This window comes from Ambystoma mexicanum, chromosome 1q (genome assembly GCF_040938575.1).
Source record: "Ambystoma mexicanum isolate Mex_15411 chromosome 1q, UKY_AmexF1_1, whole genome shotgun sequence".
Taxonomy (NCBI): Eukaryota; Metazoa; Chordata; class Amphibia; order Caudata; family Ambystomatidae; genus Ambystoma; species Ambystoma mexicanum.
The window spans coordinates 996,312,727-996,330,135 of record NC_090922.1 but is presented as its reverse complement, the minus strand read 5'-3'; the positions used below and the strand labels follow the sequence as shown (position 1 = coordinate 996,330,135).

Here is a 17,409-nt window from a genome sequence, read left to right as displayed (position 1 = left end):
AATCTTCATGGCATGGGGCACCAGGGCAATGGCCAAAACGAGAGGGGATAGTGGATACTTGGGTTCAGATTGGAGCTTCAACATCATTGAATGCCTTCTCAACATCAATTAAACTTAAGGGTGGGGTCTTCCTTTCAGTGTTAATATGATGCTTAATGCATCTAAGATGGACAGTAGACCTGAACTCTGCAGAACATAAGGTTGTTGGCTGGAAAGTTTTGAATTAATCATAACTATTCACACTGCTCTGGGGAACTCCATGGACCATCGTTTTTCAGCCTGTTAGGGCATTATAGAAAGAGAAAGCCCATCTACCCGAACTGCTAGGTGTCATCTCTTCTGTACGAGACCACAAGCAATTGTAGAAGTGTTTCAGCCTCATTGGGCATCATCAGTACAGTGTAGCTTGGGTCTCTACGTACAGCAGGCTCAAACCACATTTAGACAGTGCCATCCCACTCGATGTGACCTCTGCCATGTTACACATTCTGCCAGAATGTTGTGAACGTTCATGTCAGAAAACAATCGTTACAGGGGAAATTGGTTTTAATTGTTCCTATGTAATGTGTTTACTGCCACGTAATACTAAATATAGAGCACCTTTTCTGAAAAAAAGGCAAAATTCCATGGTTATTGTCACACCATTGTTCCTACACTAAACTCTCTCCACTCAACCCTTTGCGTTCTATCCTGCTTGAAAATGTAACTTGATTTACAGAAAAAACACAGCAGTGTATAATCGAAAGTGGGCTAAATTGGTATGCAAATGAGACGTGACTGATTTCTGGACCATCATTTTAGATTTTGGTCAGAGAAATTAAAACACAAATAAGGGTGCTTGGCATTGTGACAGACATTACAAAGTGGAAGCATTGGGAATTCTCTTTAAGGTCAAATCTGTAGTAAAAAAGAATTGGCAAAGCCAATATGTCTATCTTCCAAACGTAAAGGATGGACCTCTTTGGTCCTGTGGGGGCTTTACAACAAATATTCTACTTTAGTCAAAATAAGCCTATTGGCTTTGACAATGTTTATTTTTGTGATGCCACCCCAAGACTTTGGGCCTCATTACAAGTCAGCCGGTCTGGAAAGAACGGTGGTGGTAAAACCTGGCGGGTTTAACAACACCCGCCTGCAGGTGGACATGGAAATAGACGGAGCCGGTGTTTCCATGGTCCCCATCCCCATGGAGTCCTATGGGGCTCCATGGGAATGGGGATTTACACAATTCCACCTCCGGAATTCCCAGGAATTACCGGGGTCGAATGGTAATAAGAGTCTGGCGGTAACCTGCCGGCTTTTCCGGCTCTGTTACCACCAGACTCGTAAGGAGGCCCTTTGTTTTGCTATCCTATTTTTTCGAATTATGAATACCTTATTTAGACACATTTTCCAAGTTTTTTCAAATTATATGTAGTCTTACTTTTCTTAATTTCAGTAAGATGAACAGCTCTGTGCTAGCATTTCTTCTGTTTCCATTCAAAATGCCTTTGTTATTAGAAAACTTGGTTTGGCGCACATATCTTGGCATTAATAGAGATTAAATTAAGAACAACTGCTCTTGCTTGCGGTACAGTTGTAAAGAATATCCAGGTCGTATTGTCATCAATGTCTCCAACATTAATTTTACAGAAGAACACTTGAAGTTAACCACAGAGGCAGTAGTTATATCATTCTTTTCGGTTTGAACCAATATATTTAAAAAGGGCATGTTTTTTTACAATCGCACACGGCATACAATACTGAATAACTTAAGTGGAGCAGTGAGCCCTGCTTTATACGTTTCCAACCCGTGGTTCTTGGCTTATTCTCGTAATGTGTAGCCCAATCTATGCTGAGAATAATTCTTTGTGTTTTGATTTTTTTCTGCGCAGGCTGTGGCATCAAGCTGTTGGTCTGTTCTGAAGCAAAAGCGGCAGCAAATGAAGGTAATTTGTTTATGTTATCGCCTCAACTAATGCGTGAAGTCTTGAAATATTAAAAAATAACTTTATTAATGCACAAATGTAGATTCATTTTCATCCAGTTCTCCATGACGTTTCTGCTCATCACGTAAACCTAACCCTCCCCACCCCCTACCCCCCCATCCCACTAGATTTCTCCCTCTGAGTGCTCTCGCTCCTTCAAAATGGCTGCCGCCATAACAAAGATATCACCCGGATATACTCATTCTGCTTCACAGTGCAGTTTACTGTCACCATGACCCCACTGTAACATGCATCTTCAAGAGCTCTGGCAAAGAGCTAAATCTGCAACTAGCCAGACCTAAACATATTTTTTAGGTCAACCAGTTATGTACTGATTGCTTTGTTTTCTGTAACTTTTAGGTTGCCTTTTCCAATTATAAATACAGGGTTTCAAGCCCCAGAATGCAACACATAAAACATGAGTGGGTGTGCTGTACCGCCTGGCATGTGAAAATTTGAGACATCTTCTCATTCACCTAACTAACCCTACACAAATTTGAAAAGGAATAGGTTTTGAAGCAGCATACACGAGTTTTACAAACCAATCTGATAAAAGAAAACGAGGTTGGGTCCCTGTCCTTTTTTTTTTTTTTTTTTAGTTTTTACTTATTTGATAGAAAATGCAGGGTTTAACTAGTGAATAATTATAAAAGTCTTGGCCGGCAGTCAGAGTGTAGGGAGCATAGATGCTCTAATGGAGCTATGGGGGTGAGGAGGGAGTCGGGGAGGGGGTCGTAATTACATCGTCAGTCTGGAATTCCATGCCTTCCTTGCTAGTTTCTTCAGCTGTGGGGGAGTGGACACCATCTATTTGAATCGCACATAGCAAATGCTTGAATGATGCGAAAGAACCCTGTATGCAATAAGAAGATATCTGTGCTTTTTACCAACGTATTACATTGGGCAACTTGATGTCTCGGCGAGTAGCACCTAGCACTTAGCTGGATAATGAGATCTTGGAGCCGAAAACAGCTACAGCAGTGACGACTTTAATTAAACCAATATGGGCTAGATAGAATATAAGTTGGGTGGACATACGAGAGGCTATAATGGGCCTGAAAGGCTCTCCGGAGCCAGGCCCTAGTGGGGTATCGAATGTGGTGCTGAAAGAAAATCCTGATGCTTGGGCTACAGTGTTAAAACTGTTGTTTGACAAAGTATGTGCAGAGAGGCGAATACCAGCTTCCTGGGTGCAGGTGATTCTCCTACCAGTATACAAAAAGGGAGATAGGTTATGCCCAGAGAACTATAGGCTTCTATCCTTGCTGGATGTACCTGGGAAACTAGTCTCCAATTTTGTATTACAAGCCCTGCAGCACTGGGCAGATGAAAACATATTGCATTATACCCAAGGCTTTCGACCTCTGCAACAACACATAATATCAGAGTGATGGATGTGTTGATCCGGGAAGCCTCCACCAAAGGTAACCCAGGCCTGTACTTAATATATGTGGATTTCAGTGCTGCATTCGACACCATCTGTCGCCCGCTCTTGTGGCAGAAACTGCGCATCTTCGGCTGCCCGGAATGGTTGATCTCCATACTGAGGCATCTCCACCAGAACAGTAGTGTGCAGATAAGGTTAACCAGTGTAGGTTTATTGTCAGTGGCACTGGAGAGCAACGGGCGGGGGGGAGGGGGTAATTCAGGCAAGGGTGTGTTCTGGCTCCCCTAATAATCTATATCTGGCCGATCTCCCAGCATGCCTACTTGCCGCAGCGAGCTGTTCTGTTAAAATGGGCGACACTTATTGCCAGCCTCTTCTACGGAGACAACCTAATTTTACTGGATCACAATATAAGTGGAGTAAAAAATAAAGTTGCAGTCCTCCTGGAATATGCAAAAGAAAATGGGTTGGTTAATAACAGTGCAAAAACAAAAATGATGGTTGTTTCAAGCAGGTCATTTAGCATAGTGAACATTACAACTGATTGACAAACTATTGAATATGTCCCAATTTACCTGTACATGTCCTTCAGGCAGATGGAGATTACAGGCCGATTATTGCTGGCAAACAAAGTAAAGCCAGGAACTCACTTTTGCTATTAACAAATTTGCAGATCACACTGCAGGCTATTCGATCGAGGGGATCATCAGGCTATACAAACAAAGCTTTACCCCTGCAATATTGTATGGTCTTGAAGCTCTTGCCTTGCCCGATTTAACATGGCTGAACGTAATAGGGGGTTACTTTTGGAGACCGCTCCTGAGGTTGCCCCAGTCAACAACAATGGCTTACCTCCGCTTGGAGTTGGGTATAGTGTCTTTACGGAGCCAGGCTCTGATAAGAAGAGGCCCATTTTTCATTAAGATGAGAACTGGTCCTACATACCCGCTTTTGAAAATCTTGGGCGAAAAGCCATGGACGTGTGGGACATGCAAAACTAGGGGGGGCATCTTTAACAAATTAACTGAGGCGTGTTTCTCCATGATTGATTGGCATCCTGATTTTGCACGGGGCACTTGATTTGAAACATTGAGGTTTCTGTTTAAGAACAAGTTACAACAGTGGGACTGGATAAACAATTACACCCATTTAGCAACGTTACACAACTACAAATATCTTGAGAACATAGTTCACAGATATCTCAAGACTCAGTATTTACTGAGATGCCCAAGTCCTGCTGTTCGTAGCTTTAGACTATGCCTTCGGACCAACCAGCGCCACTCGCAGCAAGTACAGGGGAAGACACTTGAAAATTGCTGTAGAAAACAGAATATGTAGGATGTGTATGTTGTAGACCAATGTTGAGACTCCTAGACATGTCTTGACAGCATGCCCAAGGTGGGCTCCCCTATTCATGACCACGCTGGGGCAGTTCGTGGGTTATTATGATGCGATCAAGTCTGATGACTTTTGGGCCTTTTGTCTAAATACTGATTCAGAGAATGTTCATATGGCCCTATTTAAAATCTGACGTGCATCGTGGGATACAATAAAAACATAAAAGGTCTGACCCGTGTTATGAAGCATCCCTACAGATGATTGATTTTCGACTTTGGTCGATATGATTCACACTTTTTAAATGTTTTAAGTGTTAAATGTTTTAAATGCTTGTATGAATTTTAATTGTCATGTTATTGATGGTTGATTAATTTGTGTAACGGTTCTTAAGTGAATCAAAACAAATAAATAATAACATAAAGTTCACATCTTTAATTCCGAAAACCAGACGTGGGGTGCAAGGAGGAACAATGCAGCAATAACGTGGCTTCTGAATGAAAACATGAAGTGCAAAGAAAACCCAATCTTTTGGGAGGATTTTTGTCCTTGGACATTAACGAGTCTATTCTTTTAAAATATTACATTAAAAAAAAGAAAAACACCCATTGGTGTATTAGCAGATACACATTATATAAGATAACATAAAACAATAAAAATGTTTATTCTATTTCATCTCATTGCAAAATATGCTCATTTTTGACAACCATGCATTACATTAAAGAACGACCCCAACATAATTAACTATATGTTGTATGTTGATTTACCTGGTGCATGTTATAGGGCAGCTTAGAGATCTGCAGCCTTTGGCTCTTCAGAGGTTTTGGATTACAGCTGCCATCATCCCTAATCGGTATAGTCAATGTTAAGGGATTATGGGAGGCATAGTTCGAAAGATCTAGATAGCCGCTGGTTGCAGACCCCTCTTAAAGTTACTGCTCTGATGGCCACACATAAAGAAGTGCAACTCCCTGTCCTGATTGGACAGAAATGTTGCTGCCTCGACCAACCCCTCCTTCATTTATATGGGGACAGGAAGAGGGGCTGCGCATGCTGCCCCCCTCCTCTTCATTTGAATACTTTGTGGAATCAAGTCATAGTAGACATAGGGCCGGATTCATGGAATTAATTGCACCGAAAAAGGGGGACTTGCGTGCGAAAACGCACACAAGCGCCCGTTTGTCGCTTCATGGAAAACAATGCGTTGGGCTTACCAGAGACTTGCAAGGAATCTGTGCAGGTCCAACACGTCACTGTGACACTACGAACGCCTTGCGCGAGACTCCTAACAAAGGGGCGTTCCGTCTTGCGCAGTCACCTGAAAAGGGGGCCGAACACGTGGAATGGGGAACAAGCGAAAATGTGGGCGTAACAAGGTAAGTAGCACAGTAAAATCCTCGCAACGCCTGTAAAGACCGGAGGGGGGTGTCTGTACTCCTGCTCTCTATATGGCAGAGGAGAGGCACAGAGGACCCCAGCCAAGATTCTCTATTGTTGGTAGCAATGGACGAGCAATCACGGCCTAGCTTCTCAGGAGGTGATGCAGGCTGGTTCTTAAGTACAGTGTAGCCTCCAAGCACCCACAAAGGAATGTCTACACACTGTATTAGTTAAAACACAGTCTTTATATAAAAAAGGTTCAAGGTTATGTACACAATCACGATAATACACTTTGTGCTCCGACAATTCTAAAATGGTAAATATATACAGTTCTAGGTGGTACCACGATTACTCTGATTCCATTAAAATGCATCAACTGTACTCAGTTCAAATAGCATACAAATCAACACAGCAACCATAGACTTAGGAAGAAGAAAAGTTGGTTAGACAATTGGCAGAATACTGACCCCGTTACCTGGACACAGTTCTGTATGAGGATCCCCCACCTGGGCAACCTGTAAATGAAGATGCACTACAAGCCCAGTCCATAGATTGTCTTCTCTTCTTCTGTAGTTCTGCAACCCAAATGTACCTCGTCTTGTAGAGTTTTTCGTCGGGGAATCCGAGATGAAGAAAAAGGTGAACGGTGGTCGAGGGGGCAGGTTCGATCTTCGCGGTGCTCGTTGACGAAAGCTCGTGAACGTCCTGTGAAGGAGAGGCGTGCCGTGCACCTCAGTGACAAGTGTTCGTTGCCGCAAAGAGTGGATGAAGAACTTTGGCCCAGCAAAGGCGTTGAGTCGTTGGCGTCTGACGTCGACGGATGGAACGTGACCACGGCTGGCTTCAGTAGCTTCATCTGCGTCTCTGAGGTCTTCGGGTGGTGGGGAAACCCACCGGCGGATTCTCCTCGGTCGTCGGCGGCCTTGACTTTCTCCGGCAGGACAAAAACAGTCGACGAGGATTAACAAGGGAGTCCTTGGATCATATGTTCTTAGGCAAAGGGAGCACGTTGGCTTTGGTCCGAGACAGCAGTCGTCGACGGTGAACGGCTGTCCGGTGCTTCTCTTCGTTCTCCTCAGCAGTCCCCTTCTCCAGTCGGCAGCCTTTCGCAGGTCTGTCTACCAGGGAGCTTTGGCAAAGATCAGCTTGTGCACAATGGTCCCTCGTAGCTCAGGGAGAGGTCTCCTTAGCAGGTCCTCTCTTGGATCAGTTCTTAAAGAAACAGCAGCTTTCAGATTACACAGAAGGGAACATCGGTTCACCTTCTTCTTCCAGCTCGGCTTCGAGAGTAAGCATCAAATATCAACTTCTGAACGATCTCTAGCAGTGAGAGGCCCCCAGAAATACTGTTGATCTCCCATTCACTCTGCTGGGTCACACTCAGGCAACCAATCATTCAGAAGGGCATTCAGGCAGTCAGGCAGCCAATCAGGCACACAGTGCATTCAGGGCATTCTTCTCCATCCAGACACTCACAACACAGACTGTGGATTCAGGCATGCACTCTGCCATTCAGTACTACACACTGCATTCATACCAGTTTCGGGCAGGGCTGTCTCGGTCATTGTGTCAACCACCAGATACTAGACACCCATAACACAGAATGCGTATTCGACACACACTCCGTTCACGCAGGTCCCACCCCACGGGCGTACCCACAACATACAGTCATCGGGAAGGCTCCAGCCAGCCAGTCTGGCCTGGACTTCCCCCAAACTACCATATATGGAACTTCCACCCAACAGCCAGTCCGGGGAAGGGACAGAGTCAGGGCTTCCCGGGAATTCGGGAAAAGTAAGGTCACAGGCGATAGAAAGCAAGAGGCCGCAGGAGCCATCTTGTTTCCTTTCAGGAATCCACTGTTTCCAATGACCGGGCCTGGGCATCCCAAAATGGAGGATGCTCAGGGCACCTGCCAATTCAGCACAGAGCTTCCACCAGCCCGTACTCTGCTCTGTGGGCCACACACAGGTGCCCTAAAACATACACTACGAGTACAGGGTCGTGCTCCCACCCATGGGTGCCATGAGGGTATCCCAAGGGTCTGTTCACCAAACCAAATATAGAAAGAGCCACACCGCCAGGAGTTCCACATGAACTCCTATGTGGAAAACAAGACAGAACACATGATAAAAAGCAATAAAGGACAAGGATACTGAGGCCCTGTCCCTCCGATGCATTTCCAGCATCACAACACCCATACATGCGTTAACAACCCGTATTCATGGAATTGAACAGGGCTCCGGCATGCGGAAAAAGACACGCAAATCCGGAAATACGTCTGCCATGCGAAAGCTGGCGTGCGCGTCACTGCACACTAAAACAAATGCATAAAAATGCAGCATGAACAACCAATGCGCGTATACAGCTACGATGAATGTACCATTTCTCGCAGCATTGATCGAAGGGACACCGCAGGAGGAGGAGGATGGCCAGGGCCCACATTTTCCTACCCAGTGCCAGCCTTTTTATGATGCCTGATTACCAGGTCTATGCCAGGTACAGGTTTCCACCTCATGTCATATTAGACCTGGTCACGGATTGGGAAGATGACTTTACATCACCCACCCTGTGCTCCCACACTGAGCCCCTTGGAAAAGGTGCTCAATGTACTGCTTTTTTTGGCCACTGGTTCATTTCAGCAGACAGCTGCCATAGTTGGGGGCATTTCACAGCCGACGTCAACATCAGGCATTTCACAGCCAATGTCATTATTGTCAACACAACGTGTTGACAATAATGACTGCACACCCCTGAGTCCGCAGGCACATCTACATGCCCAGAACACAGGCAGAAAGGCAGGCCGTGGTCCAGGACTTTTACGGGATGGCGCACTTCCCTAAAGTACTTGGTACCATTGATTACACCCATGTGGCTCTACGTCCACCTAGGGCCACAGAGCACATCTATCGCAATTGCAAGCACTTCATTCCATCAACGTGCAGGTTGTATGTGATGCCAAGGGAATCATTATTTCTGTATATGCAAACTATCCAGGGTCCACCCATGATAGTTTCATATTCAGAATGTTACCCCTACACCGGGCCCTGGAGGTTGGGAGGCATGGCAACACATGGCTCATTGGGGAGTATAAATGCCCCTGCACATGCATGCAGGTCACACACAGACAAACGCACACCACTGACAAACATTTTCACCTCTACATTGGAAAGTGCCTACCCTCTGAGCACCTACATGATGACGCCAATAAGGAACCCTGCCACACCACCCCAGGTAAGATACAACGCAGCCCATATTGCAACTCGGGCCATAGTGGGGCGCACATTCGGAGTGCTCAAGTCACGCTTCCGCTTCCTTGACCACTCTGGTGGTGAGCTGCTATATGCACCACCAGTAGCATGCAGGATCATTGTGGCAGCATGTTTCCTGCACAATGTTGCAACACAGCGTGGCGTACCGGTGGACATGGTGGTGCCCCCACATCCGCATCCACATGCACATTGCCTGTGCATGGGGGGGAAATGGCACGTGGAGAGGCTGCCCGTACCCAGCTTCTGGACACATTTTTCACCTAAAACCCAACACCTGCAGAGTGCACACCGCCTTGGCACATTCCTGGTGCCATTCAATGATGACAAAGGGACAATCATCTGTGCCCACAAAACCACCCTGAGAATGTGTCCTTGGAAGTGCTACATTGTGTGCATCCCTTAAAACTTAAACTAATTCAATCTGGTGTGTACAAAAGGAACACACAGAAGAGGGAGGATGCCACTAACACCATGTCAAAGTGCACATCTAATTGCCGGTGTGTCACATAAACCCTCCCACCCATCATGTAAAATTATCGCCACACAATGTCAAACGAGATACATAAATGACCAACACATAACACTACTGTCACAAAGCGTTCAACGTTGTATGGAACAAGTTGAGAAATAACACACGCTCATACATTTCCATAATAATGTTCACCGGAACAGTAATTGCCTAGTAAAACATACCATAAACACTGGGCCTAACAGTGAATCTGTCTGACAGTGACTCATCATATTTCCACAAGTGCCTCAATGTGTTGTAACTTGCAAAGGGCACCCAGGTAGGTTCTGCGTGGCTCTGCTAATTTAAGGGGGCAGGTAAACGCATACAGCAGTAAGTCAAACAAGAATGGAGATATGCAAGGTAATTCATAACGACGAAACAGGAACAAAGGATGGATCTCAATTTTCAACCAGAAAGGGATTGGAACCATGCACTGGACAAACAATGAGGAATCCCATTAGGGGTGTATACACATGTTGGACTCGAGACTGCCCACAGATATAAGGGAAGCACAATGCCTCTGTGTAAGTTACTTTTACAGGCACCACTCCTTGCAAGCCCATGGAAAGGGGAAGCAGGAGTGGCTTCTGTGTCTGGACCCTAAGGCACAAACAAGGAGTGTACTAACACAAGACAAGCAGGTATGGGTCCAGCCGGAACCTACAGTGGATGCCCTCGGAGGGACAGAACTCAACACACTGTTACATAAATTCACAATAGACCACAGATAAGACAAGGGAAGGATCAGAGATTGCCTGCTGGGAATCCCAGCAGCCTAACTCTGAACAAATGAATAACAGATGCACAAGTGGACAAGAACGGCAACTAAAATAACTAGGGGGAAATAGGCAGTAAAGTCAGCAAGGTTCAGAAAGGGAAAACAAGTAAATAAAAATAGAAAATATCCATGTTGGACCAGGGAGGGGATGGCACCCATGAGGGTGGAGGGGCAGGGTGCACGTCAACACCCACATGTGTGGATGTTGAGAAAAAAAATGCCCCTCCATGGGTTCATGGGCCGCATGGCTATCATTGATTGGGAGGGCTGTCGCTGCTGTCGCCACCTTCCTGTGTAGCATCTGAAGGTGGTAGTGGTAAGGGAGGTTCACCGCGTATAGCCCTGGCCTGGTCCTCCATGGCAGCGGCAAGGCGGGACTGAGATGAATGCATCTGCAACCTGCAGCCTCAGAGGTCCGCTTGCAACACCTCACGGATACACAGAGTTCCTCCGAGATGGTACGAGTCAACAATTGCATCTGCACTTCATACTGTGTACTGCGGGCTGCCTCTAGCACTTCCAGTGTAGCTCTGAGGGGCAGAAGCTCTTGCCTCAGGGATTCCCTGTGGGCCCGACCCTCTGCAAGCAAGGATCCCTGCAGAGACCTCAGTTCCACCCATCCGCTCCTATTGCTGTCCTCCATGTGCAGCCTGTGCGAACGGCATGTGGACCGCAATGCCTGCAGCTGGTGCTCTACCTGTGTTGCTGGTGGGATCATGGAATTGGCCACCCTATCCGTGGCCTGAGCCAACATCTCATAGGAAGCACCCTGTTCTGCAACAGTATACATGGGCTGCTTCCACACTGTATCACCAGCCGCAACATGGCCACCACGTGTGCAGGCCCCACACCAGCCTGACCCAAGGGAGCATGGCCCTTGATGTGATGCCCCAGTCTGTGGCTGCAGGACTGCATCCCTCCCTTGCTCAGCTGTCCCAGGACCAGGAACCAATACTGTGGAGCGTGACTGCAGCTGTAACACCACAGACGGACGTGACAACACTGACTGGCCCTGTTAGGGGACGTGACCCCCTGCAGACGCTTGTGCTACAAAAGCACCAACACTTGATGCACTCACCTGTGACAGCATAGAGCAATTCACATCTGGTTCACCACGAGAGCTACTGGTTTCATCAGAGGCGGACTCGTACTGAGTCAGGCCCCAGATGGTCTGTAGCACCAGTGGATTTTCATGGGCTGCCACAACACGTCCTCCACTGGTGCTCTGTTGCGGCTCAGGTCCTTTTCCTCCTCAACCTCCTCCTCTGCATCCAGTGCCTCATCACCTGCACATGGACAGAAACATACATGAATAGCCATGTAAATAGCATAGCCCACACACATAGGTCACAATGGTGTCCTGCAACACATTAATATGCTTTTTCACTCATGGCACAAGGTTCCGCCCGTTGCCAGTGTTAATGGAAGGTATGGGTAGCATGAAACCACCCATGGACATGTGTGAATGGACTTAACACCACATGCAGTGCATGGTGTATACCACCTGCTTCCGACACAAGCACTTGACTGGCGTAGTTGAGTCACTAACATCACTGATGTAAATACCCAGATGCCACGTTGTATAGGCATGCCGGAACCGTCTATTAGCATGAGACGGTTCTTGATGACTACTGTCCCAAAGCCATGTACAATGTATGTGACATGATATGGTATTCATAAAGTGCATATACACAAGTGTTACAAGGTGTGATGAGGCAAGGGTGGGGGAATAGAGTGAAGCCAGACACACCGATCTTATGAGGCCAGGTGACATTGAGATTGTGCAAGTGCAGGCAAAGGGGCAAGGGGAGACTTGGGTGGGGGGAGGACTAGAAGGGGGCAGTGCAGTACATGGGAACTGCAGAAAAAAAATGTAACATAAGCACTAAGTAAAATGCCTCCAGCTGGTGGCAGTGGAAGGGTAAGTGCAGACATCAGGTGTCAAGTGCTGGCATGGGGCTGTAGGGATACAGTAAACAGTCCCCAAGTGCGGGGATGCCAGGGAGGCAGTGCATGGGTTCAACCGGCGGGCTATAGGACGGGCCCGGAGATCCGAGGGTGGCCAGGTGACCAGTGCAGTTTCAGATTCAGCCATGAGTTCAGCAGGGGAGAGGAGGAGAGAAAGCACAACCCAAGAGGAAGTATCGGATGTGCTTCCAGAATCGGAGAAGATTCACCTCAAGTTTCAGGGAGGCAGGGAGGCTGTTCCAGAGGGAGGCCCCAGCCGAAGAAAGACATCAACCACCAACTCTTTGCTAGGAGAAGCGACTGACCCTGAGGGAGTAGGAGAGGGATGATTGAAGAGCTTAAGAAGGAAGATATTTAGAAAGATACAGTTGAAGGTATTGCAGCCCCAGGACCCAAAAGGCCTTGTGGACAATGCAGAGGGTTTTGAACTTAATAGTCAGCCACTGGGAGCCAGTGCCAAGATTACAGTCCTGGAGATATACGATACTTGGGCTTGAGAACAAGGGTAATTTTCGCAGTCCTGTTCTGGATGAGTTGCAGAGGGCAGAGAGTTGAAGTAGCCAAATTAAGAAAGAGCCTGTTGCAGTAGCCCAGTCTAGAGAGAACCAGTGCTCTGGCGACAGTGAGCTGCTGGGGGAAGGAGAGGAAAGGAAGAATTCCTCTGAGGAGGTGCAGCTGGTAGCTTGACCATTCAGAGATGACAGAGACGTCAGAGATGTGAAGAAAAAAAGAGTGTGTGGAGTCGGAGATTAACCCAAGGTATCCAGCATCACAGATGGAGGGAGCAGGAAGAGGGCCAAGAGAGGCCAGCCAGAGAGTGACGGGAAAAGAGGGAGCAGGTGTGGTGATGAGGAGAATCTCGGTGTGCAGCACATTGGTTGTATGCAGTCTGCAGGGCACCAAGCACGGTTCAGTACACAATGACATGGTTCACCCATGGCATTCATGGGAATGCAGGCAGAAGTGCTAAACAATCAGAACAATTCATTCAATCGACACACACATATTCTGGATGCACACGCTTCATCACTCACCTGACATTTCCTCATAATTTGGCAGGCCTCCCAAGCCTTGGACCTGCTCCACATTTATCATCTCACGAATGGCCTCTTCATTTGGTGTGATATCCTCATCCTGTTCTGGTGACCCACCTCCAGTCACCACAGTAGAGGCGAAGTTGGCACCCAGCTTGTGTCTGGTTTGACGATTGAGGTCATTCCACCGCTTCACCACCTCACGAGCGGTGCGCCTCTCATTTGCCAAGGCGTTGATTCTATCCATGACTCGCTGTCCGTGGACCATACACTGAGCAGGCATATGTGAGCTCCCTGCCTGCGTGAGCATGTCACGGTAGTGTACGCGCACGTAGTCCACGAGGATCTGGATTTCTTCATCATTGGAGCTCCTTTTCCTTGACGTGGCGGTCTCCTGTGGCATGCATTGGGATTGACCCTCTTCCGCTACTGCACGCTTTACCTTCTTGGAAGGTTGTGCAGACCCTGTGTGGCTGGGACCACTTGGGTCAGTAGGGGCTGGAGCACTAGTGGCCTGGGCCATGGCATGACCCATTGATGCTGGGACAGTAGGTGCCCCTGCAGGTAGCCGTACCTGGGTGCTGGTGTCAGGTCCTTACACTGCACGTCTTGCCCTTGGACGCACGGACATCTGCCCCTGCATCTCTGTGGATTTGGGCCGTGACCACTACAGCCATGGCAGGTGGTCCCTGACTCTGGGTCGTGGGGACTGCAGCTGCCCCTGCAGCTTCATGACTCTGGCGGGTGGGGACAGCAGCTGGCCTTGCAGCTCCCGGACCCTCGGTGTTGGGGACATCCGCATCACCTGCATCTCCTTGACCCTGTTGGGTGGGGGGCATAACTAACCCTGCGCGTCCCAGACCCTGGATACCTCGGCCAACTTGGTCGCCCTTCCCTCTTGTGGCCTTCCCACTCATGGTACAGATGGATTTGTACAATGGGAGGCGCATGCAAGCAAATGTCCTGGGCAATTTGAGTGAGGGGGCAGTGTACGTGATGTAAAATGTACTAGTATGGTGCAGCAAGGCTCAATTTCACCCCTAGTGGAAAAAAAACGGGACGCGTAGCACACAGGCACCCAAAATATCAAAAATGCATGTGTGCGATCCCTCGGTAGCTAACGTGAAAAAAAAGCATTACGCGGTACGCTGTGGCACCCAGCAACACAAACAATGCGTACGCGAGGTCCAGGTAAACTACTTTGATGTTCAGAATGGGGGTACGCGATGCACAGGGGCATCCAGAGAATGTATAATGATTAGGCGACTCACCGTTAGCCTCTGAAAATAGGGAAAAGTACACACGTGTGTGAACAGAGGCAAATCCCCCACCAAAAAAGAAGCTTGCACTGTCACAGTAGTGCAAAAACTGCATGACACTCCACAAATCTCCGAAGTCCACACGTCCTTCCGTGCCAACTCACACAAGTGGTGTGAAGTTCTCCTATGCACTCATTTATCCCGAATCTGAACGCCAACGCCAGCACGTGTCACATAACTTGCGCGATTAGGCCCTTTCCTCTGATTTCACGTGTACGCTCTAATTTTGTTTGCGCAAAATAACCGTCACTCTGTTTCCGGCTGCCCACGCGTGTACCACAGAAGACCCACACGTTCCTGCCTATGATCCATTTTACCCGCCTTCTACTGTCCTGAGCTGCCTCCTACAATCCATCTGCTGCTACCTGGCTACTGTGTGTGCCTGCTGACCACCTGCTCTGCAATTTGTGTGCCTGCTGTCAAGCCATTGCCATTGCCAGTGCTCCTGTCCTCGGCCATGTGACCACCTTAGCTGATTCAGAAGACTTCCAATGTGCCAGAACATCACCACCGCTCCACAGCCCAGCCCCAGGATGACCTTGCCCCACCACACCTGCCTCAGGGGTTTCCATGTCTGAGCAAACATCTCCGGAGGTAAATGGCAACCCCACGGCAGCGAAGCAGAGGGCTGTCAACCAGCGTCAGGGAAGTTGACATTCTGGTGGAGCGTATCCTGGGGTATTATGATGCCCTCTTCAATGCTGCAACGCAAGTCAGCAAGGAAGGACGGAAGCTGATCTGGGACCAGATCGTGGGTGCCATCAACGCGGAGGGGGTGGCACTACGTGACCACCACCATGTGCGCAAGTGCTGGAAGGACCTGAAATCCAGGATCCACAACAAGGCCCCGTGCTTCCTCCATGCTGGTGCCAACCAAGGGGGGGTGCCGGGGCCAGTTGAACACCACTGACATGCGGGTCCTGGAGAGGTTTTACCCGGCGCTGCACTCCCAGGTCAGCGATTTGCAGCACTGTCTGGAGTCGTCAGGTGAGTGTCTACTGTGCATGTGCATGTTGATGTATGGTGGGAGTGTGCACCTTGGCCTTACAGCAAGTATCCTCGTTGGATGAAGAGGGCGGAGAAAGTGCTCTGGAGCAAGGCAGCAGGGATGCCTCCACCGGGCAGAGATGAAAGGCGAAGTCACGCCCCCTGGACACATCATCAGGGAGCGAGGAGACTGGTGCCGCGTCTCAACCATCGGCCACAGCTGCTGAGGGGAGGTCCAAGAAGGCGAATGTGGACATGGACTCCTCGGAAGCAGGGGGGGACAGGTGAGCTCACACAGGGGTAATCCACTGCGGAAGACGCTGAGGAGGCATCCAGTTTGGCGGGGGGAGGAGGAGGAGAAGGAGGAGGCCGTATTAGCCCAGTCCATGGGGCCCAGCGGGGGTGGTGAGGTGGGTGTCACTGGTGCAGTCCTGACTCAGGGGCAGGAGGCAGTGCAGGTCACCCTGGAGGTGCCTGTGCCAAATCCTGTCCCTAGGCCAGCGCCTGCATCAGTATGCACCTGCCGGCATGCCCCAGGTCGGACCCATCCTCAGGTGTCGGATGTTTCCACCTAAACGGACACCCCAATGCCTGCAGATCTGGCCATTCGAGACAGAGTGGAACCCCTGCTAGCTGGTATTGCGAGGCGTACAACACACATACCCTATCCTTCATCCTTCATATCATATCCTTCACACATCGGAGGAACAATGATGTGTTCATTAGGAAAGCTATTCTAGAAATGGTAGCTCATTGAGGCTCAGTCTGTGAAACGCCTGGCGAGTGTATGTTCATGTGGCACACATTGAGGCTGCTTTTTATTCTGTCATTGTAGGACTGTTTGTCCTTGGGGATTTGTGACATGACATTGTCACATGGCCAGCAGGGCCTCACTTTAACATTAACTTGTTACATGAGTATGTTGGGAGATGGTTGGGGACAGCAATTGTGTTTGAGCAGCTGCAACACTTATGGATGTTGGCCAGGTGTATGCATTTGTTTTGGTTTGCAGGATTCATTTTCCAGTGGATATTCGTGGTGGTGTCACAACACGGCAGTCAAGATGAATGACACACCATTGATGGAGTGATGATGTGTCACTATGTCAGTGTCCAGCATGCAGGTGATGTCCTATCTGGAGGGGGCTGCCTGCAGGGTGGCGTCACGGGTGATGGGGCTGGGGTTGTCCCATGGGGAGGGGACTGCCTGCAGGGTGGCGTCATGGGTGATGGGGGCTGGGCTTGGGGTGTCCCATTTGGAGGGGGCTGCCTGCAGGGTGGGGGGACAGGTGATGGGGGCTCGGCTGGGGTGTCCCATGTGGAGGGGGCTGCCTGTAGTGTGGGATGATGGGGGCTGGGGTGTCCAATGAGGAAGGGGCTGCCTGTAGGGTGGGGTGACAGTTAATAGGGGCTGGGCTGGGGGTGGCTCATGTGGAGGGGGCTGCCTGCACAGTGTCGTCACGGGGGATATG

The 17,409-nt window shown here is 48.8% G+C and overlaps 1 protein-coding gene across 2 annotated transcripts in view; it reads left to right on the top strand.

Annotated features, from left to right (window-relative positions):
* MIGA1 (mitoguardin 1) overlaps nucleotides 1–17,409 on the top strand; it is a 1,504,768-nt gene that overhangs the window by 1,279,369 nt on the left and 207,990 nt on the right. For both annotated transcript variants that reach the window (XM_069641662.1, XM_069641663.1), the window contains one exon: nucleotides 1,875–1,928. In XM_069641662.1, coding sequence (XP_069497763.1) covers nucleotides 1,875–1,928 — 54 coding nt within the window. The remainder of the gene's footprint in view (nucleotides 1–1,874; nucleotides 1,929–17,409) is intronic.